At 34.3% G+C, this 27,926-nt stretch overlaps 1 protein-coding gene across 1 annotated transcript in view; it reads left to right on the forward strand.

Annotated features, from left to right (window-relative positions):
- The first annotated feature begins 256 nt into the window (after positions 1-256).
- Positions 257-27,926, forward strand: part of LOC148942940 (uncharacterized) — a 33,509-nt gene continuing 5,839 nt past the window's right edge. The window contains exons 1-2 of the mRNA XM_089102236.1: positions 257-356; positions 12,033-12,179. Coding sequence (XP_088958362.1) covers positions 296-356; positions 12,033-12,179 — 208 coding nt within the window. The 5' untranslated portion in view covers positions 257-295. The remainder of the gene's footprint in view (positions 357-12,032; positions 12,180-27,926) is intronic.

The raw sequence follows: 27,926 nt of genomic DNA on the forward strand, positions 1-27,926 counted from the left end.
GAGTTACTTTCTTTAATCTTCCTAAATTTTTAGAGTTCGAAAAAGAAAATCGTTCAAAAGTAGATGGTTGCCTGTAAAATTAAAAAAGAAAGAAAAAAAAAGAAAGAAAACAAGACTACTGCTCACACCTTAATGGGATTCTAAGCAATAAAACTGATAAGCAGAGCATGCGTTCAAAAGAGCAAGTGTAATAAAAATGGAATTTTATTTACGTAACTTATTATCTTATCATAAGCCTAAGATAATAGTAACTGCCCAGTGATAATGCACTCAAAGCGTTTATTACTGTATCAAAATGGTGTTTTACAACAGGCACTTCCCGAGGCTATTAATTCTAGTTTTATTTACCATAAAAGGTAATTTTTTAATTTATACATTTGGTAATATTTAGTGCTTGGCCTGTTCTAAATAAATAAAAGTAGTCCCATTAAATTCCTTATTTTATACCATTTACAAATATCATGGTCATATTTTTGACAATGCACCCTATCCCCTTGATGGTTCCAGGCGTAGCTCTTGGGATATATAAGAAGGTAAAAGAAAACACTAAAACAATTAGATGTTTACTTTATAATATGCAGCATGTTTCTTTTAATCAGAAATTAAATAAAAAAAACAAGTTTTTTCAACTGAAAGTAAGGAGCGACATTAAAACTTAAAACGAACAGAAATTATTCCGTATATGAAAGGGGCTGTCCCCTCCTCAACGCCTCGCTCTTTACACTAAAGTTTTTTATTGTTTAAAAAAATAGAGTTGTGAGAAATTCAAACTTTAGCGTAAAGAGCAAGGCGTTGAGGAGGGGACAGCCCCTTTCATATACGGAATAAATTCTGTTCGTTTCAAGTTTTAATGTCGCTCCTTACTTTCAGTTAAAAAAACTTGTTTTTTTATTTAATTTTTGAACGTTTTTGAATAAATACAGGTTTTGATCTTGGCTCACAGTACATGAATAATTAAAACAAAAATTTCATATTAATTTACTTTTATTTGGTTAAATGGCTTTCTCGAAACTTGTTTCATTTATTTACGAACGTTTTTATTTGTAATAAATATACGTAACTTACTAATTAACTTACGTAACAAACTTCTATATTCATATATTTTTAATACATACATAGTCAATACCTTGCTCTTTAAGCGAAAGTTCAAATTTTGTTCCAATTCTTTAAAAATGACCGCTTAATCACAGAGGCCGTTAATTAGAATAAATAGCTCTTATGAAAGTACTAAAAAATCTTTGGCTTAAAGAGTGAGGTATTGACTAGGGGGTGAACCCAATCATATATGTAACATTTTCTGTTCGTTTAAAGTTTTGATGTTGCTGCTGTTGCAGTTGAAAAACTTGTTTTTTGATATTTAATTTCTGATCTTTTTTTAAAAAATGCTGGGAAGTCCGGCGTCCCCTTCATAGCAATGTCCCTTCCCCCATGAAAACTTCCTTCATGGAAAGATCCTCCTACATAACCCCCAACCCCAGGCACATACGCAGGAATTTAATTCCGGGGGGGCCCAATTTGTTTTTTTTGGGGGGGCCAAACCCTTCAAACCCATTATTCTGTGAGAAAAATCAGAAAATTATGGGAAAATGAAAAAATCGTGAGATTTCGGGGGGGGGGGCCGCCCTCCCCCCCTGCGTACGTTCCTGCCCGACCCCCCCCCCCCCACTACCAGGAAAAATCTCCCCTGAAAACGTCTGTACCGCATACTTCCCAATAACCAATACTATATGTTAACATTGGGTAAAGTTCATAACTTTCAGCCCTCCTCCCGGGAACTTCGGGGGATTAAGTCATCCTAAAAGACATACTTATAATATTTTCGAACATGCTGAATAAAATGGCTATCTCAAAATTTTGATCAGGTGACTTTAGGAAAACAATGAGCGCAGGAGGGGGCCTAGTTGCCCTCCATTTTTTGGTCACTTAAAAAGGGGACTAGAACTTTTAATTTCCATTCCAATAAACCCTCCCACGATATTCTAGGACCACTGGGTCGATACGATCACCCCTGGGGGAAAAAAAAATTAAATAAACACGCACCCGTGATGTTTCTTCAGGAAAAAAATGCAAATTTCCACATTTTTATAGATAAGAGCTCGAAACTTCTACAGTAGGGTTCTCTGATACGCGGAATATGATGGTGTGATTTTCATTCAGGTTCTATAATTTTTAGGGGGTCTTTCCCCCTTTTTTCGAAAATCAGCCAAATTTTCTCAGGCGCTTAACTTTTGATGGGCGCTTTACTTTTGATGGTTTGATGAGATTAAACTTGATGAAACTTATATATTTGAAATCAGCATTAAAATCCAATTCTTTTGATGTATCTATTTGTATCAACATCCCCTTTTTTAGAGTTTCGGTTACCAATGAGCCGGGTCCTAATAACCAATGCTATATGTTAACATTGGGTAAAGTTCATAACTTTCCGCCCTCCTCCTGGGGGCTTCGAGGGATTAAGTCATCCTAAAAGACATAATTATAATATTTTCGACCATGCTGAACAAAATGGCTATCTCAAAATTTTGATCAGATGACATTGGGAAAAAAATGAGAGTGGGAGGGGGCCTAGTTGCCCTCCATTTTTTTGGTTACTTAAAAAGGGCACTAGATTTTTTAATTTCCGTTCCAATGAGCTCTCCCACGATATTCTAGGACCACTGGGTCGATACGATCACCCCTGGAAAAAAAACAAAAAAACAAATCAACACGCATTCGTGATCTTTCTTTTGGCAAAAAATGGAAAATTCCACATTTTTGTAGATAGGAGCTTGAAACCTCTACAGTAGGGTTCTCTGATACGATGAATATGATGGTGTGATTTTCATTAAGATTCTACAACTTTTAGGGGTCTTTCCCCCTTTTTTCGAAAATCAGCCAAATATTCGCAGGCATGTAACTTCTGATGAGTAAAATTCAACTTGATGAAACTGATATATTTGAAATCAGAATTAAGATCTGATTCTTTTGATGTATCTATTGGTATCAAAATTCCGTTTTTTAGAGTTTCGGTTACCATTGAGCCGGGTCGCTCCTTACTTACAGTTCGTTACCACGAACTGATTGATAATCCTGATTCCTACCATGGCTATCCACTTTTTGAAGTTATTTCAAATAATATTTTAGTATATAATGCAAAATACCTCAGCCAAAACTAGATTGGATCAACTCGAGAATGTAGAAAACCTGTTTCAATAAAGAACTTATGAAGTTTAATTACATCTAATTAGTGGAGAAATCTAACTAAGGGCTACATGTGGGAACATGAGAGAGGGGGTCTATTGTCAAAAAAGCGACCATGAAATTTTTAAGAAGCGTAAATAAGAAATGCAATGGTGCTATTGTTATTTATTTGACATGTTTCACTCAGAAGAGGCCTGTTTAAATATTTACCATACATTCTTCAGGAAGTAATCGCTCGTCCAAAGACGAGACTGCCGAAAACCCTTTTCAACAAAGAACCTAGAATGTAAGACTACCTTCAATCAGAGGCAACGCTGTAGAAGCGCCTCCAGTAAAGGCCATACGGCTCATATGTTTTATTATTATTATTTTTTTTTCCCGGAGGAACATCATATGGAAGGGGTCGTCTAAGAAACTTCAAAGGGGGCTCATTTAATTGGAAATCGAGAGTTCTAATGCCAATTTTTAATAGTAGAAAATTATTGGAGGGCAACTAGACCCCCCACGCCCGTCATTCCCCCAAAGACATCCAATCAAAATTTTGAGATAGCCATTTTGTTCAGCGTAGTTGATTTCCACATAGAAAATATATTTTTGAGGAAGACAATGCCCCACAACCCTCAGGGAAGGAGTTTTAAGTTATGCCCTGGGGGCATATAGGGTTTTTATAGAAGGTGTTGTCGTAGAAACTTCAAAAAAGGCTCATTCGATTGGACATTCAAAGGGCTAGTGCCATTTTTAATAGTCTAAAAATGATTGGAGGGCAACAAGCCCCCCCCCACGCCCATCATTTCTCCAAACACATCCAATCAAAATTTTGAGATCGCCATTTTCTTCAGCGTAGTTGATTTCCAGATAGAAGATATGTCTTTGAGGAGGACACTCCCCCACAACCCTTAGGGCAAGGGTTTTATGTTATGCCCTGGGGGCATATAAGGTTTTTATAGAAGGCGTTGTCGTATAAACTTCAAAAAACGCTCATTCCATTGGAAATTCAAAGGCATAGTGCCCTTTTTAGTAGTCGAAAGTGATTGGAGGGGAACTAGCCCCCCCCCCCCCCCAACCCCATCATTTCCCCAAACACATCCAATCAAAATTTTGAGATAACCATTTTGTGCAGCGTAGTTGATTTCCAGATAGAAAATATATTTTTGAGGAGGACACACCCCACAACCCTCACAGCAAGAGTTTTAAGTTATGCCCTGGGGGCATAAAAGGTTTTTATAGAAGGTGTTGTCGTAGAAACTTCAAAACAGGCTCATTCGATTGGTAATTCAAAGGGCTAGTGCCCTTTTTTATAGTCGGAAGTGATTGGCCCCCCCCACGCCCATCATTCCCCCAAACACATCCAATCAAAATTTTGAGATAGCCAATTTGTTCAGCGTAGTTGATTTTCAAATAGAAAATACGTTTTTGAGGAGGAGACTCCCCCACAACCCTCAAGGCAAGGGTTTTAAGTTATACCCTGGGGGTATATAAGGTTTTTATAGAAAGTATTGTCATAGAAACTTCGAAAAAGGCTTATTCAATTGGAAATTCAAAGGGCTAGTTAAAAGGGATTGAAGGACAACAAAACCTCCTGTCATGCCAAACATTTCCCTAAACACATCCAATAACAATTTTGAGACAAATGTGATATTAAAGGTAGTTTTAAGGTCTTTGTTCTGGAAATTAGGTCTTTGAGGATGACAACTCCCCCACAGTCCTCAGGGCAAGGGTTGTAAGTTTTGTATAGACAACATTGTCGTATAAACTTCATAGAGGCCTCATTTGATTGGGAAGTGAAAGTTGTAGTTAAATTTCTAAGCATCAAAAGAATTTGGTGGGTACCCAGCCCCCCCCCCCCTAAACCCTATTTTCCGAATTGCACCCAATACAAATTTTGAGATAGCCATTTTGTTAAAAATAATTCAAAGATCATATAACACAAATTTTGGTATCGACATAGCGCCGCAGGGCCCAGAGATAGGCGTTATAAGTTATGTCCTGGGGGCAAACGTGGGTCTTATGGACGGGATGCTCGTATTAGCTTCACAGAGGTATCATTTGACTGGAACTTGAAAGTTCTAGTTCACTTTTTAAGAGTCAAAAGAGATTGGCGGGAACCTAGATCCCCCCCCCCGCCACGCCCATTTTTCCTCAAACCCATCCGATAAAAATTTTGAGATAGCTATTTTTTTTAAATAGTTAAAAGACCATATAACGAAAACTCAGGGGTCAACACAGCCCCCAGGGCCCGAGGCCAGGTGTTATAAGTTATGCCCTTGGGGAATATAGGGTTTTTATTGAAGGGATGCTCGTAAAAAATTCAGAGATGGCTCATTTGATTGGAAATTGGAAGTTCTAGTTAAGTTTTTTCGAGTCAAAAGATATTGGAGGGCAACTAGCCACCCAAGCAACTTTTCCCTAAATGCATCCAATAAAAATTTTGAGATAGGCATTAAGTTAAAAATTCTCAAAAGTCAGATAACAAAAACTCAGGTGTCGTCACAACCCCCCAGGGCCCAGGGGCAGGCGTTGTAAGTTATGCCCTGGGGCATAGATTGTTCTTATGAAAGGGATGCTCGTATAAACTTCAGAGAGGGCTCATTTGATTGGATATTGAAATCCTGCCCTTTTTAAGAGTCAAAAGTGATCAGAGGGCAACTGGCCCCCAAGCCCTTTTCCCCCAAAAACATCTGACAAAAATTTTGAGGTAGCCATTTTGTTAGAAATAGTTCAAAGATCACATAACAAAACTCCTTTAAGTATCGTCATTTCATCAAAAAAAGTTCAAAGGTCAGATAAGAAAAACTCCTGTGTCAACACCCCCCCCTCCCAGGGCCGGGGCTGGCGTTTTAAGTATTGCTCTGGGGTCATATATGGTTCTTATGGAAGGTATAATCGTATAAACTTCAGAGAGGGTTCATTTCAATGGAAACTAAAAGTTGTAGTTCATTTTCTCAGAGTGAAAAAGATCGGAGGGCAACTAGCCCCTCCCGCCCTCCCTGCCTTTGGGCGTATCGGATGGATAAACCCATCCGATAAAAATTTCAGGTGACTATTTTGTTAAAACAAGTCAACCATCAGATATTGAAACTCCAGGGTCGACACAACCTCCCAGGGCCAAGGGACAGGCGTTGTAAGTTATACTCTGGGGATTTATATGGTTTTTATAGAAGGGATACTCGTATAAACTTCAGAAGGGCTCATTTGATTAAAAATAGAAAGTTCTAGTTCACTTTTAAAGTGTCAAAAGAGACCGAAGCTTAATCTAGTACCCCCACCCCCTTTTTCCCCAAACCCATCCAATAAAAATTTTGAGATAGTAATTTTTTTAAAAATAGTTCAAACATCAGATAATAAAACTCCGAGGCTGACACAAACACATTTTTTCATTTTGATATTGTTACTTCGATACGACTTTGTATATATTGATGAACATTTTATTTTTTTTTTAAGTTTGGTATTGAAACGAGGAATATTTAAGAGCCTGGGATTTTTTGCAATCAAAAACGAAAACGAGTTAATTAAAAGCAACTTTTCGAAAAATAAGTCTTTCAAAGAGACGAAAACTTTATTCTTATCTCAAGATCGCCAGATACAAATACCTTTTAAAATTCAAACTCAAAACGACCAGAAATTACTATTAATGAATAAATGAAACCCAAAACGAACAGAAATTAAATAAACAATCATAGCAAAAACATACAACAAGTAATGATATAAACGAATAAACAGGTCTTATAGCGAGTAATGCTTAGATTGAATATGAAAATCAAGCTCAAGACGAAAAAAATATTTTCCTATTGAAGTACAAATGAAACTTAAAACGAACAAAAAATAAATAAACAATCAATGCAAACAAACATACAATAGATATTAAAGTAAATTAATAAATAAATCTTAAAACGAGTGAAACTTAAATTGAATATGTAAATCAAGCCTGAAACAATCAAAAATCACCACAAACAAGAATTTGGTTATGACCCCCTTCTCTTACAGCAAAAGCCTAAAATCCACTTCGTCACTGGCATTTTACTGAACATCATATGCGTCTTGAACAGTCTTGGAAAGTATTAACAATATCAAATTGAATATTTGATGTATAATGATATTAATTGTGGAAAGATCCATCAGTTCAAGAATTTATTTCGTTGTAATTGTATTTTTATTTTCAATCAATCAATCAATCAATTTATTCAGTCAATAAACTCAACAAAATACACTTCAATATAAACTCCCCCGTAAGGCTCTATGGCCAGGAAAAAAAACAGGAGAAAAGAAAGAACTGGAAAAGAAAGTATTTGTAATATAATCTGTTTTCAGGTAAGCGCTTTTTATTTTTACAGTTTATTGGTTTTTATTTACAGTTAGGAAAGGAGGAAGTATCCAATCACTTGTTTTTAGGGAAACTATATTCGTCTTTAACAACTTTAAAAAGAGCTAATAAATTAAACTGAATATTTTATGTATAATGATATTAATTGCTGAAAGCTCATCAGTTCAAAATGTTACTATAATTTTAATGTTTATTTTCAGAGATAAGTACAAAAGAAAATATTTGTCACAAAATTGGTTTTCAGTAAAGCGTCAATGACGCAGTAGGTTTTAGACTTTTACAGTGAGAGAAGGAGGTCATACCCAAACTCTTGTTTGTGGTTATTTTTGTTTGTTTCAAGCTTAATTTGCATATTCAACGTAAGTTTCAATCGTTTTAAGATTTATTTATTAATTTACATTAATATCTGTTGTATGTTTGTTTGCATTGATTGTTTATTTAATTTCTGTTCGTTTTAAGTTTCATTTGTACTTCAGTAGGATTTTTTTTTTCGTATTTAGCTTAATTTTCATATTCAATCCAAGCATTACTCGCTTTAAGATCTGTTTATTCATTTATATCATTACTTGTTGTATGTTTTTGCTATGATTGTTTATTTAATTTCTGTTCGTTTTGGGTTTCATTTATTCTTCAATAGTAATTCTGGTCGTTTTGAGTTTGAATTTTAAACGGTATTTGTAGCTGCTGAGCTTAAGTTTAAAATGGCCATTACTTTTCTCTGAAAAACTTATTTTTTCGGAAAGTTTTTTTTTTAATTAATAAATGGAAAGATCTATTGTTAAGGGTTTATGGCGCGCGCCCCCCTAGCGTAGTCTAAAGTAGTGTAATTTACTTAATTAACGCAAGTTTGCGTTAATTAAACTTGCTCCTAATGCAAGTTTATCGGATCAACCTATTGTGCGCCCCCCCGCCCGTCATCAGGGAGGATGCCATCACTGCCATCAGGGAGGATGCATTGTCAGAAACGCCACCATGATATTTGGAAATGGCATAAGATATGGATTCTAATACCATTACTTTTATTTATTTAGCATGTTTTCTTTAAAAGAGGATTTAGCGCATATTTCTTATGAAATGATCGCTTAAAATTATTTTGGCTTCTTTTGAGGGAGAAATAAAAGGAGAAATTATACATTTTAATGATTAAACAGACAGTAGTGTTTATTCTCCTAATTTTCTTGGTTTAATGTAAATGAATTCCCAGAAAAAGGTCAACTCATGAATTTGGTTGGCTGGTCGTGCCTTTGGAATCGGGTTGTATTCATAGTTAATGGTTCGAAAATTTTAAGATTTACTTATTGTCCAAAGAAAGGGGTAGATTGGAAATAATTTTTTTTTTTTGTGTTGCAGTCAATAGCTATTGGGTAAATATTTATAACCAAACCATTTAAAACAGGAAAACAAACATATCTAATCAATGAATGAACTGAATATTTGAAAGTTGCGTTAAGCTTATAACAAATGTCAGTAAGGGGACCAAAAAGCAATAAGGAGGCATAAGCAGGGTTTTCCAAGGGGAAAGCTACAAGGACTTGAACCTAATAGGCTTTTTTCGTGTTTTTTTTATGTTGTGAAGTCAATGGAATTGTGTAAAACTATGCGAATTTTCAGGTGAAAATCCTACAGATTGATTTTGGGAATGATCAGCTCCCCCCAATGTATAAGCACATGTATCAATCTCAGTCAAAGGAAGTTAGCTATTTTGGATACTAGTTACGCAGTTACTGCTATTACTATTGATAACTCATTGTAGCACCACACCGCCAGAAATCAACACAGCTCAGCACGGTCGTTATCCATCCGATTTATTCAGTTAATGGCTATTTACCTTCTTCCATTCATTTGCTGGTTTCTTTACATTTTTTCTTCTGCCCCTTCCGAATCAGTTCAAGGACATTCTACTTCTCGCGCGGCCCTGCTGAATCAAGCAGTTGGCGTTAAAGAACTGTAAGTGTGGAGCGACTCGGTTCAATAGTGACTGAAACTCTGAAAACCCAAATTTTGATAATAATTGATACGTAACAATTGAGTTTTATTCTGACTCCAAATATATAAAGTCTACAACGTTATGCTACCCATCCAATGTTACGAATCCGAGAAAATTTGCCCTATTTTCAAAAAAAAGGGGAAAACACCCCCAAAAAGTCAAGAGACTTGAAATTACACATCAGATTCAGCGTATCAGATAACCCTACTGTAGAGATTTCAAGTTCCTATATACAAAAATGTGGAATTTGTAAATTTTTTTTGCCAGAAGAAAAATGACATTTGCTGCTTTCTTCCCCCAGGGAAGATCCAACCAGTGATCCTAGAAGATCAAAAATGGGCTCATTTGATCGGAAATCAAAAGTTTTAGTGCCCTTTATGAGTGACGAAAAAAGTTGAAGTGCAACTAGCCCCCCTCTCACGCTCCCTTCTCCCCAAAGACATCCAATCAAAATCTTGAGATAAGTCCCTGGGCAAATGACTGTAAGCTACGCAACTTGCCTTTGTTCACACATAGTATTTGCTATTCGGAAACATACGGAAATTTTTGGGGGATATTTCCCCGGGGAGAATTTTCTCTGGCGAGGATAGTTTCCAGGACAAGAGAAAGAACATTGCATAGCGGTTGCAGAACAAGAAAGAACACTGGAGGTAGAAGCACTCTAGAGAGAAACTGAGGAAGAACAGCAAAGAGCGCTTGAGGAAGAACAATCGATAGCCCTATAAGAACAAGAAATAGCTCTAGAGAAAGAGAATCAGAGGACGAATATAAAACATGATTAGCCGGATAAAGCTTAAGTGTGTTGATCATTCAACCTAGAAGTAGGAGAATCTGGGTTGCCACATTTGGTTCTAGAGTAGCGTCTGGGCTATGTTTTATGAGGTATGGGACATTATTCTCAAGTGGTACCTTTCTATAATTTTTACTGGCTCTGTCAAAATTCAAGCTCTACCTGAAGCTGGAACGCTCTTAAATCTATTTTGCAGTTGTATTAGCTTCCTATATTCTAATTTTCATTACAATGTGAAAATTAGATTTTTCATATTCTTTTCTTATTGCTCCAAGTTTTGCTGTACTTTTTTTGTACATCTTGTTGGTCATGAATAAATACCTAGTCAATAAGATAGAAATAATATGCTTGATTTATTTACGTCTCCAGACTAAGAGAGTCTAAACTCCACATAACTATCATGACATTGTCTATTTGACTCGTTAGCACAAAAACAAAATAAATGTATGCACTGTAAAATGATTGTAAAAAACTAAAAAAAGATGAAGCCACCTAAGAAAATACACCACCATGCACAGCAAAACATTGCAAAACGTGAACCCACAATTGATGCAGAGACATATTAAAAGCGAGTCTTACATGACTCACTTGTGGATCGTATAGCATTGAACATATTAAATTTAAACAATTAGAATTATTATTAATTTAACTGAAATACTATAGAAACAAAATCGCTTCTAATCAGATTACCAATAATGCTTTACCAGAGAATTGGATTTCGCTTCTAACCTTATTATCTTCTTCTATGCTTTGCCAAGCTGGCTAATAAAAAGTTGTTGAATATACAATTAGAAAGTGTCCGAAAGCCCCGTGTTCTTTTTTGCCCTAGATAAGTTTTTTTTTTCATTTGTAATTGATTGGATAATCTGACAAATTGAGCTAACCAAGAATCTAGTAAAAAAGTAAGATTTTGTACTAGATTTTTAGAAGAAATGAAATTATTTGATATATTTACGACTTATAGTTTGTTTATCTGTTAGAATACTGCAGGAAAGCATCGGCGAATTCTCAATCGTATCGTTCCTCAAATCGTAGTTGACTTTAGTTAAAAGTCTAAAAGAGAGAAACTACCGTGCTTGTAAGTATAGAAATAAAAAATGCAACAATTTGGCAAAGGAAATAATAGTTTTCTTTTCCTCGCTTATTAGCAGTCTTGTTAATACCCTCCTGAACTAAACACTTAAAAACAAAATTTTTACTTCATTAACTACGTAAAACTTGCAGTCATTTTATAATTATCAGAGTAGTATTATTTAGTCTACCTTTGCTCCAGCCCCCCCCCCCACGGACACCTCCAATAAATGGATGTAGCCCTAGGGTATTGACAAAGGTTAAGTGATTTTGTTGGCTCCAAGTAATTCGTAATAATTTCTCAATAACCAATGACTCAATGCCAAATACTACCAATTTGAAAAAAAAAAAACAAGAAAAGAAGAAGAGAAAAAAAACAGCAGACTTTTGTTTATGTTCAGGCATTAAAGAAGAGCTGGGGCACAGTCAAGAGTATATTTTACCGTACTAATGACTTATTACTATTAATTACTTATTACTTATTAATAACTCCGCTAGGTAAAAATATATACACCATTCGATGTGCCTTTTAGCACAGATTCCAAACATGTTAATCGCTATGTTCGAAGAAGAAGCAGCACATTAGCTTTTGTGCAACAACGTTGGATATTTCGCTGGATTTTGCGTTGAAGTTTTGCTAACAACACCTTTCCGACACGCTCGTAATATTGTTTATATTGTAGGCGGCTTTGGGTTGCAGTGCTATTCTTGCCTGTGGAATCTTGGGGGTGATGATAACTGTGTCAATAACCCGATGGAAGTAAAAGTTGATGAATGTCCTGACTATCAAAGATACTGCCTGGTTCAAAGACAAGAAGACGCATTAACTGGTTCGTATTTGACTTTTTGTGTTATTCTTCTTTTTTGAATTTACATGGAGACACGTTAACATAAACTCGTCACCGGAATCAAGTTTCGATCTTTGCAGTGGTTTGCTACACCTAAATTTGAACTCGGAGCTCAGCATTACCAAGCAGAGATCAATTCCACTCAGTTGCGGTTTTGGCCTCTCTTGCACCAGGGGTAAAATCTCGATAAGCGCCCACCCGTCTCCTACAAAATTTACAGGCCCAATTTAATTTTTTTTTATTTATCAACGGAATTATTTTCAATTTATTAGTTAATTAATAATGATTTTTAAATTATTCTTTAATTTACTATTTTAATATTTAATCATTATCAATTATTTTATTTTAAACACTTTAATCATTAATATGTATTTATTTTTTAATTTATTTTATTAACTAACTAATAATCTATTAATTATCTTTTTTTCTATCAACTGCGCCCTCTACTTTATTTTAATAAAAATAAATTTCAAAAATTACAAAATGATTATAACTCCTATACTATTTATTTGAAATTTTGCACCCCTAAAATTTCTGCACCCGGGTCAAGTGCCTCCTCTGTCCTCTCTCTAAAACCGCCTCTGATCCTGCTGCACCATAACGGGCCTTATACTTTTGTATGTTCTCTAGTCAAATTTAATTTGCTGTACTAATTCAGTGTCTTTACTTCTGCAACTTGTCTAGCTGATATATGGTTTTTCTCTTTTTTTGCGTGTGAATGTTTTAATGTTTTTGGTCAGGTACGTCAACGGGGGTTTAATAGGAGGAGATGTAGGGGAAATTTTTTGTCAAAACGCAAAAACAGCTCAATTGTGGCATTGATGGAAATTAAGGAGAAGAGAATAAAAATATTTTTATTTACAAACATGACTTCTCTAACACTATTTATAAGGGTGTCCTAACACTTGTAACAAGCCAAATAGCTTTTATCATTATGATTAAATGATAAAAAAAATAATTTTTCTGACTGAAAGGAAGGAGCAAAAATAACACTTAAAAAGAATAGAAATTATTCCATATATGAGGGGGGCTGCCCGAACCTCAATACCCCGCCGAAGTTTTTAGTACTTTTAAAAAAGTTTCTGATTCTAATTACAGTGTTTCAAGAATCGTTCTTATAGAATTGGGACAAAAGGTTGAATTTTAGCGTGAAGAGTGGGGTATTGAGGAGGGGGCAACCCCCTCATAAATGGAATAATTTCTGTTCGTTTTAAGTTTTAATGTTGCTCCTTACTTTCAGTAGAAAAAATTGTATTTTTTGTTATTTAATTTCCGATCGTTTTTCAAATACTGCTACTACTACTTCTAACAACTCACCGCAGCATCAAGCCAGTTTAGGCCAGCATAGATACGCACGCTCCTCTTCCATCCCAATCAATTCAAGGACACCCTCTTCACACGGTCTCAGGAAGTTTCAATTTTCCCTTAAAACTTTCTTATAAAATACTCCCACCCCCAACCGTGGACGACTGCTTTCCGCTTAGCCCTAGAAGTTTGGCCGAAAGGATAATCTTTGGCAATCTTTCGGAGGGGGCTCATTGGATTGGAAATCAAAAATTATAGTGCCTTTTTTCAAAGTGATTGGAGGGTAACTACCCCCCCCCCCCACCTTCGCTTCCTCTTTTCCCAAAATACATCTCATAAAATTTGAAATCGTCATTTTGTTAAAAAAAAAATTGTCCAAAGATCGCATAACAAGGCCTTCGGGGTTGACACAATGACCCTGAGTCGGGGTGACAAGTGTTGTAAGTTATGCCCCGGGGCCAAGGTTTCTATGAAAGGGATGGTGGTATAAACTTTAGAGGAGGCTCATTTGATTGGAAATGAAAAGTTTTTGTTTCCTTTTAATATTCAAAGTGTTGGTGGGCAACTTACCCCCCCCCCCCCCCCGCGACGCCCTCTTTTCCCCAAACATATCGGACAGCCATTTTGTTCACAATAGTCTAAGGAACATACACCAAAGCCTCCAGGGTATACACAATCCCCCAGAGACCAGGAGCGAGGGTTGTAAGTTTTGCCTCGGGGCACATAAGGTTCTTATGGAAAGGGTGGCCGCATAAATTTCGAATGGGTTTCATTTGATTCAAAATCTGAAGTTCTAGTGCCCTTTTTAAGAGTCAAAAGTGAAAGAAGGGCAACCAGGTCCCCTCTTCAAGCCCAAAATTCCCAAAACCCATCCAATCAAAATTTTAAGAGAGCTATTCTGTTCAGCATTGTTGAAAGGTCCAGTAATTATGTCTTCGCCGATATCAACCCATTGTCCTCAAGGCAAGGGCTTTAAGTTAGGCAATTTGTTCATTGTTTACGTATGGTATATTTTATGAAGAAAGGTATGCATGTTTTTGACCTTTACTTTCCAAAAAGACGAAGGGCATTCAGATGAGCCTTTCAGAGAATGTTGAGGGGAGCGTTAAGCTAAATCAAAATACGTCATGTGTAAACGGGTTGTCAAAAGGGCGTAACTCAGGAATAACTGAGTAAATTAATTTGGAATTTTCAGGAGATAATAAGGGAGATCATACATTGACCATAAAGGCAATATTTGCACACCACTACAACTACAACAACTATCCCCACTGCTACTGCTACCACTACTATAACTGCCATACTACAATATTCACAAAGTTCAGGGGAAATTTGAACTGAGTCAAAATAGATTATGTGCGTGCAGAATAACAAAGGAGCATATTTCAAGACTGGGTTTGGGTATTGAGTTGGAACTTTCAGAGAATGCGTAAAGGGGAAGATCATCTGATGAAAAGGCAATAAGTGCACGCTACTACTAATACTACTACCACTGCTATACTTACTACTACTACAACTACTTCAACTACTAATTCTATTGCAACTACTTGTAAGGCTAAGAGCAATAAGATGAAAATTTCAAGAAGTAAATGATTATACAGGTTATCAAAAGAATACATATCAGCAATCTCATAGCAACTGCTAATTATATTAATTTGAAACTCTCAGGACTTGATGAGAGTAATGTTCGACTGAGAGAGTAATGCTAGTGGCAGGAGTGACAGGGATGAGGGATATCTGATGTAATTCAGTCAAGCATCATGCGTCACTAATCAGTGAATCAATAGGTTAAGTCATTCTATATTCCAACATTTATTTTATAATGTTTATTGTATAGCAATCAATTTCTTTAATCATTCTATATAACGAAACTGAATCTTTTAATTCTATAAAATCATTTTATTCATCATCTTTTTTAGTACATAAATAAAAAAGGGAGGAGAAAAAGAAACTGCCGGTGAAGTGAAAGGCGTATTTCAAACAGTTCGTGGTAACGGATTGTAAGTAAGGAGCGACTCGGACCGAAAGCAACCGAAACTCCAAAAAACAGAATTTTGATAACAATAGACACATCAAAAGAACTGTCTTTTAATGAATGAATGAATGAATTTATTTACCACTAGATACAGAAAAAACGTCACTAGTGGAGTAAAAAATGGAAAGAAAAAAAATAGAGCAATAACAAATCTTCGGAGTGGGGGGCAGTTTGTTTTTCGCCTCCCTTTTTATTTACGTACTAAAAAAAACGATGAATAAAACGTTTTTATGGAATTAAAAGACTCAGTTTCGTTACATAGAATGATTAAAGAGATTGATTGATATATAATGAACATTATAAAATAAATGATTGAATATAGAATGACTTAACCTATTGATTCACTGATTATTGGCACATCATACTTGGCTGAATTACATCAGATATCCCTGTGTCAGTGTGTTTGGGACCTAGGCAGGACTTGATGGGGTGTTAGATTTTTTTATAATAGTACAACTGTAGTAGATATATATATATATATATATATATATATATATATATATATATATATATATATATATATATATATATATATATATATATATATATATATATATATATATATATATATATATATATATATATATATATATATATATATATATATATATACCGTCCAGATTTAGGGGAGAACTAGAGGGATTTCACCAATTGAAAAGGATAACTTCGGTTTTCTCAGGATTAGTCTGATTTTTAAATATTCATCTTTGAGGATTTTGAAATTCTGCTCAATGCGCTGGATCGCACGGCTGGGATTCAAGATGTCATCAGCATAACAAATAAGAGACACGTCGATATTGTGACATAAAAAGTAGATAAATATTCTTTATTTTATACTGCTTTACCATTCTTTAGTGTATTAAATAAAAAAAACAAGTTTTTTAAACTGAAAGTAAGGAGCGACATTAAAACTTAAAACGAACAGAAATTATTCCGTATATGAAAGGGGCTGTCCCCTCCTCAACGCCTCGCTCTTTACGCTAAAGTTTTTTATTGTTTTAAAAAATAAAGTTGTGAGACAGAGTCAAACTTTAGCGTAAAGAGCGAGGCGTTGAGGAGGGGACAGCCCCTTTCATATACGGAATAATTTCTGTTCGTTTTAAGTTTTAATGTCGCTCCTTACTTTCAGTTTAAAAAACTTGTTTTTTTTATTTAATTTCTGATCGTTTTTTTAGTTAATGCAGCTTTTATTTTGGCTCACCGTCATTGAATAAGTAAACAAAATTTGCATAAAAATGTTACTTTTCTTTTGCTAAATGGTTGTCTCTAAATTTGGTTCTGACGTAATTTACAGATTAACTTACGTAACGAACTTCTATAGTCGTATATTTTTCTTCTGGAAAAAAATACAAAGTTGCAGATTTTTGCAGATATGAGCTTGAAACCTATGTTATAGGGTTTTCTGATACGCTGAATCCGACAGTGATTTTCATTAAAAATTTTTCACTTTTAGGGGATGTTTCCCCCCTCTTTAAAAAATCAGGTAAGTTTTCTCAGGCTCGTAGCCTTTGATGAGTAATACTAAACTTAACAAAATTTGTATATTTAGAATCAGCATTATAAGCCCATTCTTTTGATACATTTATTGACATCAAAGTTCCGTTTTTAAAAGTTTCGCTTACTATTGAGCCGTATCGCTTTTTTTTTATTGTTTTTTTTTTATTACGTTTATGTTATTACGTATATGATGGGGTTCTCCCCTTAGTCAATACCACGTTCTTTACGTTAAAAGTTAAAAAAAAAATTAATTAACACACCCCTGAATCACAAAGGCCGTTTAATTAGAATAGATAGCTCTTTTGAAAGCACTAAAAGAAACTGTAGCGTAAAGAGCGAGGTCTTGACTTGGGGGAGTCACCCCTCATCTAAGTAATAATTTTTCTTCATTTTAATTTCTAATGTTGCTTCTTACTTTCAGTTGAAAAAACTTGTTTTTTTAAATTTAATTTCTGATCTTTTTTTAAATAATAATTGGAAATCCGGAGCCCCCTTCATAGAAATGTCCCTTACACCAAAGAAACATCATCCACGGAAAGATTATCCCGAGTAACCCCCTCCTCAAGCCCCTCCCCCCCCACCAAAAAAGTTCTTCCTGAAAATGTCTGTATACTTCCCAATAACCAATACAATATGCAAGCAATGGGCAAAGTTCATAACTTGCAGCCCTTCCCCTGGGAACTGTCGGGGATTAAGTCATCGTAAAAGAAATATTTATTAGATTTTCGACTATGCTAAACAAAATGGCTATCTCAAAATTTTAATTGGGTGACTTTGAGAAAAAAATGAGCGTGGGAGGGGGCCTAGTTGCCCTCCATTTTTTTTGGTCACTTGAAAAGGGCACTAGAACTTTTAATTTCCGTTCCAATGAGCCCTCTTAAGATATTCTAGGACCACTGGGTCAATACGATTACCCCTGGGAAAAAGAAAACAAAAACAAACAGACAAACAAATAAACACGCACCCGTGATCTTTCTTCTGGCAAAAAAAGCAAAATTCCACATTTTTGTAGATAGGAGCTTGAAACCTCTTCAGTAGGGTTCTCTGATACGCTGAATATGATGATGTGATTTTCATTAAGATTCTATAACCTTTAGGGGGTCTTTCCCCCTTTTTTCAAAAATCAGCCAAATTTTCTCAGGCGCTTAACTTTTGATGGGTAAGATTAAACTTGATTAAACTTATACATTTGAAATCAAAATTAAAATCTAATTCTTTTGATGTATCTATTGGTACCAAAATTCCGGTTTTTAGAGTTTCGGTTACCATTGAGCCGGGTCGGTCCTTACTTACAGTACCACGAACTGTTTGAAAGCGATTTACTTTATCCTTCGCTTTTCCAGATGAGACACTTGACTCCTTTGCTTTAGCACCAGCTATCCTAAGGGAAACTTCGGGAGGAACCAGCTACTAGATGGTTCGATTAGTCTTTCGCCCCTATATCAATCTCCGACGATCGATTTGCACGTCTGAATCGCTTCAGTCCTCCATCAGGGTTTTCCCTGACTTCGACCTGGCCAGAAGTAGGTCACCATCTTTCGGGTACCATCATATGCGCTCTAGGTGCGTCGGATCCGCAATCTGCAGGTGTGTCTCAAGGGGACGGCCATAAAAAAGGAGGAAGGTGACTCAAACACATTCAAGATTATTCCCATTACTCACCCAATACCCTGTCCTATAAAAATTCTTTCGTGTTTAATATGTTATGTTCTTTTTTTAATATCCTATAAGCATTTGATACCAGTACTAAAAACAAACACTAATTTGACCGTGGGTGACTATGTCACCTGGTTTGAACCCCTTTAATGTTTCTCCAACTAGTAAATTTGTCTTTAAAATGCAGGTACAAAAAAACTCGTTTGAAACCGTTAGGCAAAGTCCGTGAAAGGTAACACCTTCTTTCTTCATGTTTTAGTTACCCCATTCCCCCAAACGAGGGTATTTACCCCTCCTGGATAAATACCCACGACCAGGTCTTCCGGGATTGTCGAGGTTTGGATGCAGATAACTATCAAACATTTGGTGGTAACGAACTGTAAGCAAGGAGTGACTCGGACCAATAGCAACCGAAGCTCTTAAAAAGGTAGTTTTGATAAAAAACATAACGCTTCAAAAGAATTTGCTTTTTGTACGGATTTCAAATGTATAAAATTCATTGAGCTTAAATGTATCCATTAAAAGTAAAGAACCTGGGAAAATTTGACTGATTTTTGAAAAAAGGGGGAAGAAAATCGCTATAGGCTAATGGAGTGTGATCCTGATGAAAATCACACTATCAAATTCAGCATATTAGAGAACCCCGTTATAGAGATTTCAAGCTCATATCTACAAAAATGTTGGAATTTCCTTTCTTCCCAGAAGAAATATCACAGATGAGTGTTTATTTGGATTTTTCACAAGTGTAATCGCATCGAAACATCATAGAAAATCGAGATATAGCCCATTCAAACGGAAATTAAATATCAGAAAAAAACCTATAGTATCGTTTTCGAGAAATAAACAAATAAATAAATATTGGTATACATAGGTACAATTTTTGTTCATTTAAAAAGATAAGATAGAATACGGTTTCGAGGAGGGGTATGAAGGTAGGGATTAATATCTGAGCTTCCTTCAATTCAACTAAGCCTGAATAAGGGTGCTTCGGGTGATAGCTCCTTTTGTAGAAAACTTTTTGCAGAAAAATTATTAAGTAGTATCCATTCTATATATTGAAAACCTACATGAGTAATGTATCTATATATTGAAAATATACATGTACTTACACAAGCCTGAGGCATCGATATGCGTGTAGTTTAACCGGTACATTGGGTTATCAGGGTCGGTCACCTATTACTACGAACGGTACTTACCTTACCAGACGGGTTTTCTAATGTGACACACATTTTTTTTGTGTGTCAGTCGGTTAGAGAGAGCTGGCGGTTAGTCCATATGATGACTTGATTAGTCGGTTTTTTAAAAAACTTGGCAAGCTATAATGTACTCAAGCAAAAAACCCTAGTAAGCGCCCAATTCGTTGAAAATATACATGTACTTACACAGGTCTGAGGCATGAATATACAGTGTAGTTTAACCGGTACAATGGCTTGTCAGGGTCAGTCACCTATTACTATGAACGGTACTTGCCCTACCAAACGGGTTTTCTAATGTGACACTCATTTTTTTGTGTGTCAGTCGGTTAGAGAGAGCTGGCGGTTACTCCATACGGTAACTTGATTAGTCGGTTTTTAAAAAAACTTGGCAAGCTATAATGCACTCAAGCAAAAACCCTATTTGCCAAAACTTTTATCATTCGCATAAAACTAACTCAATTTGCAAAAAAGGTATTCCATTTGCGTAACTCTGCTCTGAATGTCCTTAATGAGGATATAAATAATATAGAATGACATTGTGACTTGACCTAGCTTTACCTCTCCGATATGGTCTGTATAATACACAAGTAACGTTTGAAAAGTATTGTAAATTTAAAATAGTATCTAACGTTCCCTTCGTCCCCCCATTTCCGAGGGGCTGAGGTGGTTTAGAGAGGGGGAGGGGGAGTCAATTTTGGAGGTATAACAAGTACCATTCATTGCGATCATAGCTCTATGTTGGGTCGTTTTTAATACTTCACCTTATATATTCATTTGTGTTCAATAAAAATCTTGAATCTGGAAAATGAAAAAATAAGTATTTAAAAAAAAAGTAAGATGCTGCTAATTAAAGAATATTAGGCTACACACAGAATTGTTTGCATGAGGGTTCAGTTAAAGACGTTCCCTTCGTTCCCCCCTTTCGGAGGGGATGAGGTGGCTTGGTGAGGGGTAAGGGGAGTCAAGTTTGGAGGTATAACAAATACCATTCATTGCAATCATAGCTCTATGTTGAGTCGTTTTTAATACTTCACCTTATCTATTCATTTGTGTTCAATAAAAATCTTGAATCTGGAAAATGAAAAAATAAGTATTTAAACAAAATGTACGATGCTGCTAATTAAAGAATAGTAGGCTACACTCAGAATTGTTTGCATGAGGGTTCAGTTAAAGAGGGTTCACTTGCACGAGGGTTCAGATGCATGGGGGTTCAGTTGCTTGGGGTTCAGTTACACGAGGATTCAGTTACAATGGAACCCACACAAAAACAATGGGGCACACACAAAAGCCAAATTAGCCCAGTGGCCTATGAGAAATCTCAGTAGCACAGGGGTTCAGTTGTACAGGGTTTCGGTTATACAGGGGTTCAGTTACATGGAGGGTTCAGTTGCACGAGGGTTCAGTTAAATGGGGTATAGTTACACAGGGGTTTAGTTAAATTGGGTCGAGTTGCACGAGGGTTCAGTAGCACGAGGGTTCAGTAGCATGGGGATTCAGTTGTACAGGGTTTCGGTTATACAGGGGTTCAGTTACATGGAGGGTTCAGTTGCACGAGGGTTCAGTTAAAGGGGGTATAGTTACACAGGGGTTTAGTTAAATTGGATCGAGTTGCATGAGGGTTCAGTAGCCCGAGGTTTCAGTAACATGGGGGTTCAGTTGTATAGGGTTTCGGTTATACAGGGGTTCAGTTACATGGATGGTTCAGTTGCACGGGGGTTGAGTTAAATGAGTCTTGAGTTCCATGAGAGTCGACTATAAATAAGCCTTTTGCGTCTTTCTGAACTTTCCGTGAGAGGCGGGGGTAAGTATTTAGTTTAAATAATTCTAAGAGGAATTGAGTTTTTCTTTCATTGAAATGCAAGAGTTGGATTATTTCAGTAGTGCTTTGTCGTGGTTTAGCTTGTCACAGTTACATTCTCTTGATCTTTCAAAGTTCACTTTGATTTTATTTCATTGATTCTTTTTGTTTGCATGTCCGGGTTGATGTTTGCAAGTCCAAGTTGGGTTTTCAGACCTATGTTTTTTAGATTTTCGTGTGTGTTTGACTCCTGGGGTTTATTATTTGAGAAGTTAACTTTAGTATTTTGTGGTTTTACGTGCCTGAAATCATGAATTAGAATAGTTAATTTAGCTGTTTGGGCTTTCAGACCTAGTTTTATTTTCAGATTTTCGTGGGCGTTAGGTTCCTGGGACTTATTATTTGAGAAGTTAACTTTAGCATTTCGTATTTAACGTGCCTACTTAGGTAATAATGGAACATTTAGTATTTTTTCCTAATGTAAGTGTTTTTCATAAGAAATTCCCACTTGAGGTTTTATGACTCCGCCCCACAATGAATTCAGATGGTTTTAGGACTCATCTCCCTAGCCATAACTCCATTCAACCTTGAGCGAAGGTATAAAAGTTTGATGAAATATTTCTCTACTTAACAACTACATTAATAGCCTCCAAGATGATAGGACTGTATGACACCGAATTTATCGGATTAAAAAAATCATCTTGTGGTGTTATATTTGAATGTGCTTTTTTATTATTGTCCATGGATCTCGAAGAAATTGGCTGTTATCATTGGATAGTGAACTATAATCTGTTTGAGTATGATGAAAGCTTGTCGAGTACTACATTACGTTATATAAAAAGACCAGAATTCTATGATAGAGTGATTACACCACTTAATAATACTGGTCAGGAACTGAGAAATGTTCAGGAGGAAGTCAGTGAAATTTGCAGCTTTTTCGGGGTTGAAACACTCTATGTAAAGGGTAATGTACCTACCTATAAAGTTTTAATTTAAAAGTGTGACCCTAGGATTCCACTTTTCAATCTAGAAGAATTTAAGTGTCCTAAATTTGAAGGGGCTTATCACCGTCTTGCAGACGAGGTTAGGTTCTTCGCGCAGTGGATACCAAAGGACATACCTGATCGTGATAAATCCATAAGACATGGTAAAAAAAAACTATTCTATATCATGGAATCATTGTTTCTGGATGTTTAAGTGTGAACTCTAAGTACTATTTTTATGTAAATATGTGGTGCTGTATTTTTTTTCTCAAAAAATATGTTAATACGTTTAGGCAATAAATATCTTTAAGCTTAACCCGTCTTTATTCTTTAGAATAGTTTTATTCATTTCAATAAATTATGAAGAAATTGTAAGTAAGTAACAATAGCTTTCTTGAATTCGCTTCCTGCACACAATACAGATATTTAATTCAAGAAATCATAATAAAATCGCAAGTAAGTAATAAAGTCTTTATTGTTTTCACCTATTGGACACACAATACTGAAATTTAATTCAAGAAATTATGAAGGAATTGTAAATAGGTAACACACTCATTCTTGAGGTCACCTCTTGTATACACAATGCAGAAATTTCATTTAAGGAATTATCAAAAATTGTAAGTAAGTAGCAAATTCTTTCTTGAATTCGCCTCCTGGATAAATAAAAAAAAAGACATTTCATTCAAGAAATTATGACGAAATTCTAAGTAAGCAACAAACTCTTTCTTGAAGTTACCTCATGGATACACAATGCAGAAATTTCATTTAAGAGATTATCAAACATTGTAAGTAAGTAGTAAATTCTTTCAAAAATATGTTAATACGTTTAAGCAATAAATATCTTTAAGCTTAACCCGTCTTTACTCTTTAGAATAGTTTTATTCATTTCATTAAATTATGAATAAATTGCAAGTTAGTAACAATAGCTTTCTTCAACTCACTTTCTGCACACAATACAGATATTTAATTCAAGAAATCATAATAAAATCCCAAGTAAGTAATAAAGTCTTTATTGTTTTCACCTCTTGGATACACAATGCAGAAACTTCATTTAAGAAACTATGAAAAAATTGTAAGTAAGTAACAAATTCTTTCTTGAAGTCACCTCTTGGATACACAATAAAGACATTTCATTCAAGAAATTATGAAAAAAATTGTAAGTAAGTAGCAAATTCTTTCTTGAATTCACCTGCTGGATAAACAAAAAGACATTTCGTTCAAGAAATTATGACAAAGTTCTAAGTAAGTAACAAACTCTTAATTGTTTTCACGACTTAGATATACAATGTAGAAATTTAATTCAAGAAATTAGGAAAAAATTCTCAGTAACTAACAATTTCTTTCTTGAAATCAACTCTATGATACACATTACGGAAATTTCATTCAAGAAATTATGAAAATATTTGTAAGTAAGTAAAAAACTCTTTATTGATTTCACCTCTTGGATATACAGTACAGATACTTCATTGAAGAAACTATGAAAAATTATAAGTAAGTAACAAACTCTTTCCTCAAGTCACCTCTTGGATACACAATTCAGAAATTTCATTAAGGAAATTATGAAAAAATTGTAAGAAAGTAGCAAATTCTTTCTTGAACTCACTTGCTGGAATAAACAAAAAGACATTTCGTTCAAGAAATTATGAGAAAGTTCTAAGTAAGTAACAAACTCTTAATTGTTCTCACGACTTAGATATACGATGTAGAAATTTAATTCAATAAATTATGAAGATATTTGAACAAACTCTTTATTGTTTTCATGACTTAGATACACGATGTAGAAATTTAATTCAAGAAACTATGAAAAAATTCTCAGTAAGTAACAATTTCTTTCTTGAAGTCAACTCTTGTGTAGAAATTTAATTCAAGAAAATATGAAAAATTCTCAGTAAGTAACAATTTCTTTTCTGGAAGTCAACTCTTGGATACACAATATGGAAATTTCATTTAAGAAATTATGAAAAAATTGTAAGCAAGTAACAAACTCTTTCCTGAAGTCACCTCTTGGATATACAGTACAGATACTTCATTCAAGAAACTATGAAAAAATTGTAAGTAAGTAACAAATTCTTTTTTGAAGTCACCTCTTGGATACACAATACAGAAATTTCATTAAAGAAATTATGAAAAAATTGTAAGTAAGTAGCAAATTCTTTCTTGAATTCACCTGCTGGATAAACAAAAAGACATTTCGTTCAAGAAATTATGACAAAATTCTAAGTAAGTAACAAACTCTTTCTTGAAGTTACCTCATGGATACAAAATGCAGAAATTTCTTTTAAGAAATTATGAAAAAATTGTAAGCAAGTAAAAAACTCTTTCAAGAAGTCACCTCGTGGATATGAAAAAATTGTAAGTAAGTAGCTAATTCTTTCTTGAATCCACCTGCTGGATAAACAAAAAAGACATTTCGTTCGAGAAACTATAACAAAATTCCAAGAAAGTAACAAACTCTTTATTGTTTTCATGACTTAGATACACGATGTAGAAATTTAATCAAGAAATTATGAAAAAATTCTCAGTAAGTAACAATTTCTTTCTTGAAGTCAACTCTTGTGTGGAAATTTAATTCAAGAAATTATGAAAAAATTGTCAGTAAGTAACAATTTCTTTCTTGAAGTCAACTCTTGGATACACAATATCTGTTTTTTTTAGACAACACCCATTTTTTAGGGACCAATCAGAGACTCTCACGGCTCTTCTTTCCGAAATCGTGCAGTTAAAATTTGACACGGCACACAAACAGAGTCATAGTGAGAGAGATATCCAAAAAGTTGGTTTGATCTAGGTTCACTTAGAGTGGCGCGCCACTCTAAGTGAATCTATATTAACCCAACTTTTTGGATATCTCTCTCACTATGACTCTGTTTGTGTGTCGTGTCAAATTTTTACTGCACGATTTCGGAAAAAAGAGACTTGACAGTCTCTGATTGGTCCCTAAAAAATGGGTGTTGTCTAAAAAAAAACAGATATTGTGTATCCAAGAGTTGACTTCAAGAAAGAAATTGTTACTTACTGAGAATTTTTTCATAATTTTTTGAATTAAATTTCTACACAAGAGCTGACTTCAAGAAATAAATTGTTATTTACTGAGAATTTTTTCATAGTTTCTTGAATTAAATTTCTACATAGTGTATCTAAGTCATGAAAACAATAAAGATTTTTTTACTTAATTTGAATTTTGTCATAATTTCTTGAACGAAATATATTTTTTGTTTATCCAGCAGGTGAATTCAAGAAATAATTTGCAACTTACTTACAATTTTTTCATATCCACGAGGTGACTTCATGAAATAGTTTGTTACTTGCTTACAATTTTTTCATAATTTCTGAAATGAGATTTCTGCATTGTTTATCCATGAGGTAATTACAATAAAGAGTTTGTTACTTACTTAGAATTTTGTCATAATTACTTGAGCGAAATGTCTTTTTGTTTATCAAGCAGGTGAATTCAAGAAAGAATTTGCTACTTACTTACAATTTTTTCATAATTTCTTTAATGAAATTTCTATATTGTGTATCCAAGAGGTGACTTCAAAAAAGAATTTGTTACTTACTTACAATTTTTTCATAGTCTCTTAAATGAAGTTTCTGCATTGTGTATCCAAGAGGTGACTTCAGGAAAGAGTTTGTTACTTGCTTACAATTTTTTCATAATTTCTCAATTGAAATTTCCATATTGTGTATCCAAGAGCTGACTTCCAGAAAAGTAATTGTTACTTACTGAGAATTTTTAATATTTTCTTGAATTAAATTTCTACACAAGAGTTGACTTCAAGAAAGAAATTGTTACTTACTGAGAATTTTTTCATAATTTCTTGAATTAAATTTCTACATCGTGTATCTAAGTCATGAAAACAATAAAGAGTTTGTTCAAATATTTTCATAATTTCTTGAATTAAATTTCTGCATCGTATATCTAAGTCGTGAAAACAATTAAGAGTTTGTTACTTATTTAAAACTTTTTCATAATTTCTTGAAGGAAATGTCTTTTTGTTTATCCGGCAGGTGAACTCAAGAAAGAATTTAATACTTACTTACAATTTTTTCATAATTTCTTTAATGAAATTTATGTATTGTTTATCCAAGAGGTGACTTCAAGAAAGAATCTGTTACTTACTTACAATTTTTCATAGTTTCTTGAATGAAGTATCTGTAATGTATATCCAAGAGGTGAAATCAATAAAGAGTTTGTTACTTACTTAAAAATATTTTCATAATTTCTTAATTTAAATTTCCGTTTTGTGTATCCAAGAGTTAACTTCAAGAAATAAATTGTTACTTAATTAGAATTTTTTAATATTTTCTTGAATTAAATTTCTACATTGTATATCTAAGTCGTGAAAACAATAAAGAGTTTGTTACTTACTTAGAACTTTGTCATAATTTCTTGAACGAAATGTCTTTTTGTTTATCCAGCAGGTGAATTCAAGAAAGAATTTGCTACTTATTTACAATTTTTTTCATAATTTCTTTAATGAAATTTCTTTATTGTGTATCCAAGAGGTGACTTCAAGAAAGAATTTGTTACTTACTTACAATTTTTTCATAGTTTCTTAAATGAAGTTTCTGCATTGTGTATCTAAGAGGCGACTTCTTACAATTCCTTCATAATTTCTTGAATGAAATTTCAGTATTGTGTATCCAATAGGGGAAAACAATAAAGACTTTATTACTTACTTGCGATTTTATTATGATTTCTTGAATTAAATATCTGTATTGTGTGCAGGAAGCGAGTTCAAGAAAGTTATTGTTACTAACTTACAATTTCTTCATAATTTAATGAAATGAATAAAACTATTCTAAAGAGTAAAGACGGGTTAAGCTTAAAGATATTTATTGCTTAAACGTATTAACATATTTTTGAAAGAATTTGCTACTTACTTACAATTTTTGATAATTTCTTAAATGAAATTTCTGCATTGTGTATCCATGAGGTAACTTCAAGAAAGAGTTTGTTGCTTACTTAGAGTTTCGTCATAATTTCTTGAATGAAATGTCTTTTTTTTTACTTATCCAGGAGGCGAATTCAAGAAAGAATTTGCTACTTACTTACAATTTTTGATAATTTCTTAAATGAAATTTCTGCATTGTGTATACAAGAGGTGACCTCAAGAATGAGTTTGTTACCTATTTACAATTCCTTCATAATTTCTTGAATGAAATTTCAGTATTGTGTATCCAATAGGTGAAAACAATAAAGACTTTATTACTTACTTACGATTTTATTATGAATTCTTGAATTAAATATCTGTATTA

This window comes from Artemia sp. Qi Xiang Cuo, chromosome 16 (assembly GCF_049724085.1).
Source record: "Artemia sp. Qi Xiang Cuo chromosome 16, ASM4972408v1, whole genome shotgun sequence".
Classification (NCBI taxonomy): Eukaryota; Metazoa; Arthropoda; class Branchiopoda; order Anostraca; family Artemiidae; genus Artemia; species Artemia sp. Qi Xiang Cuo.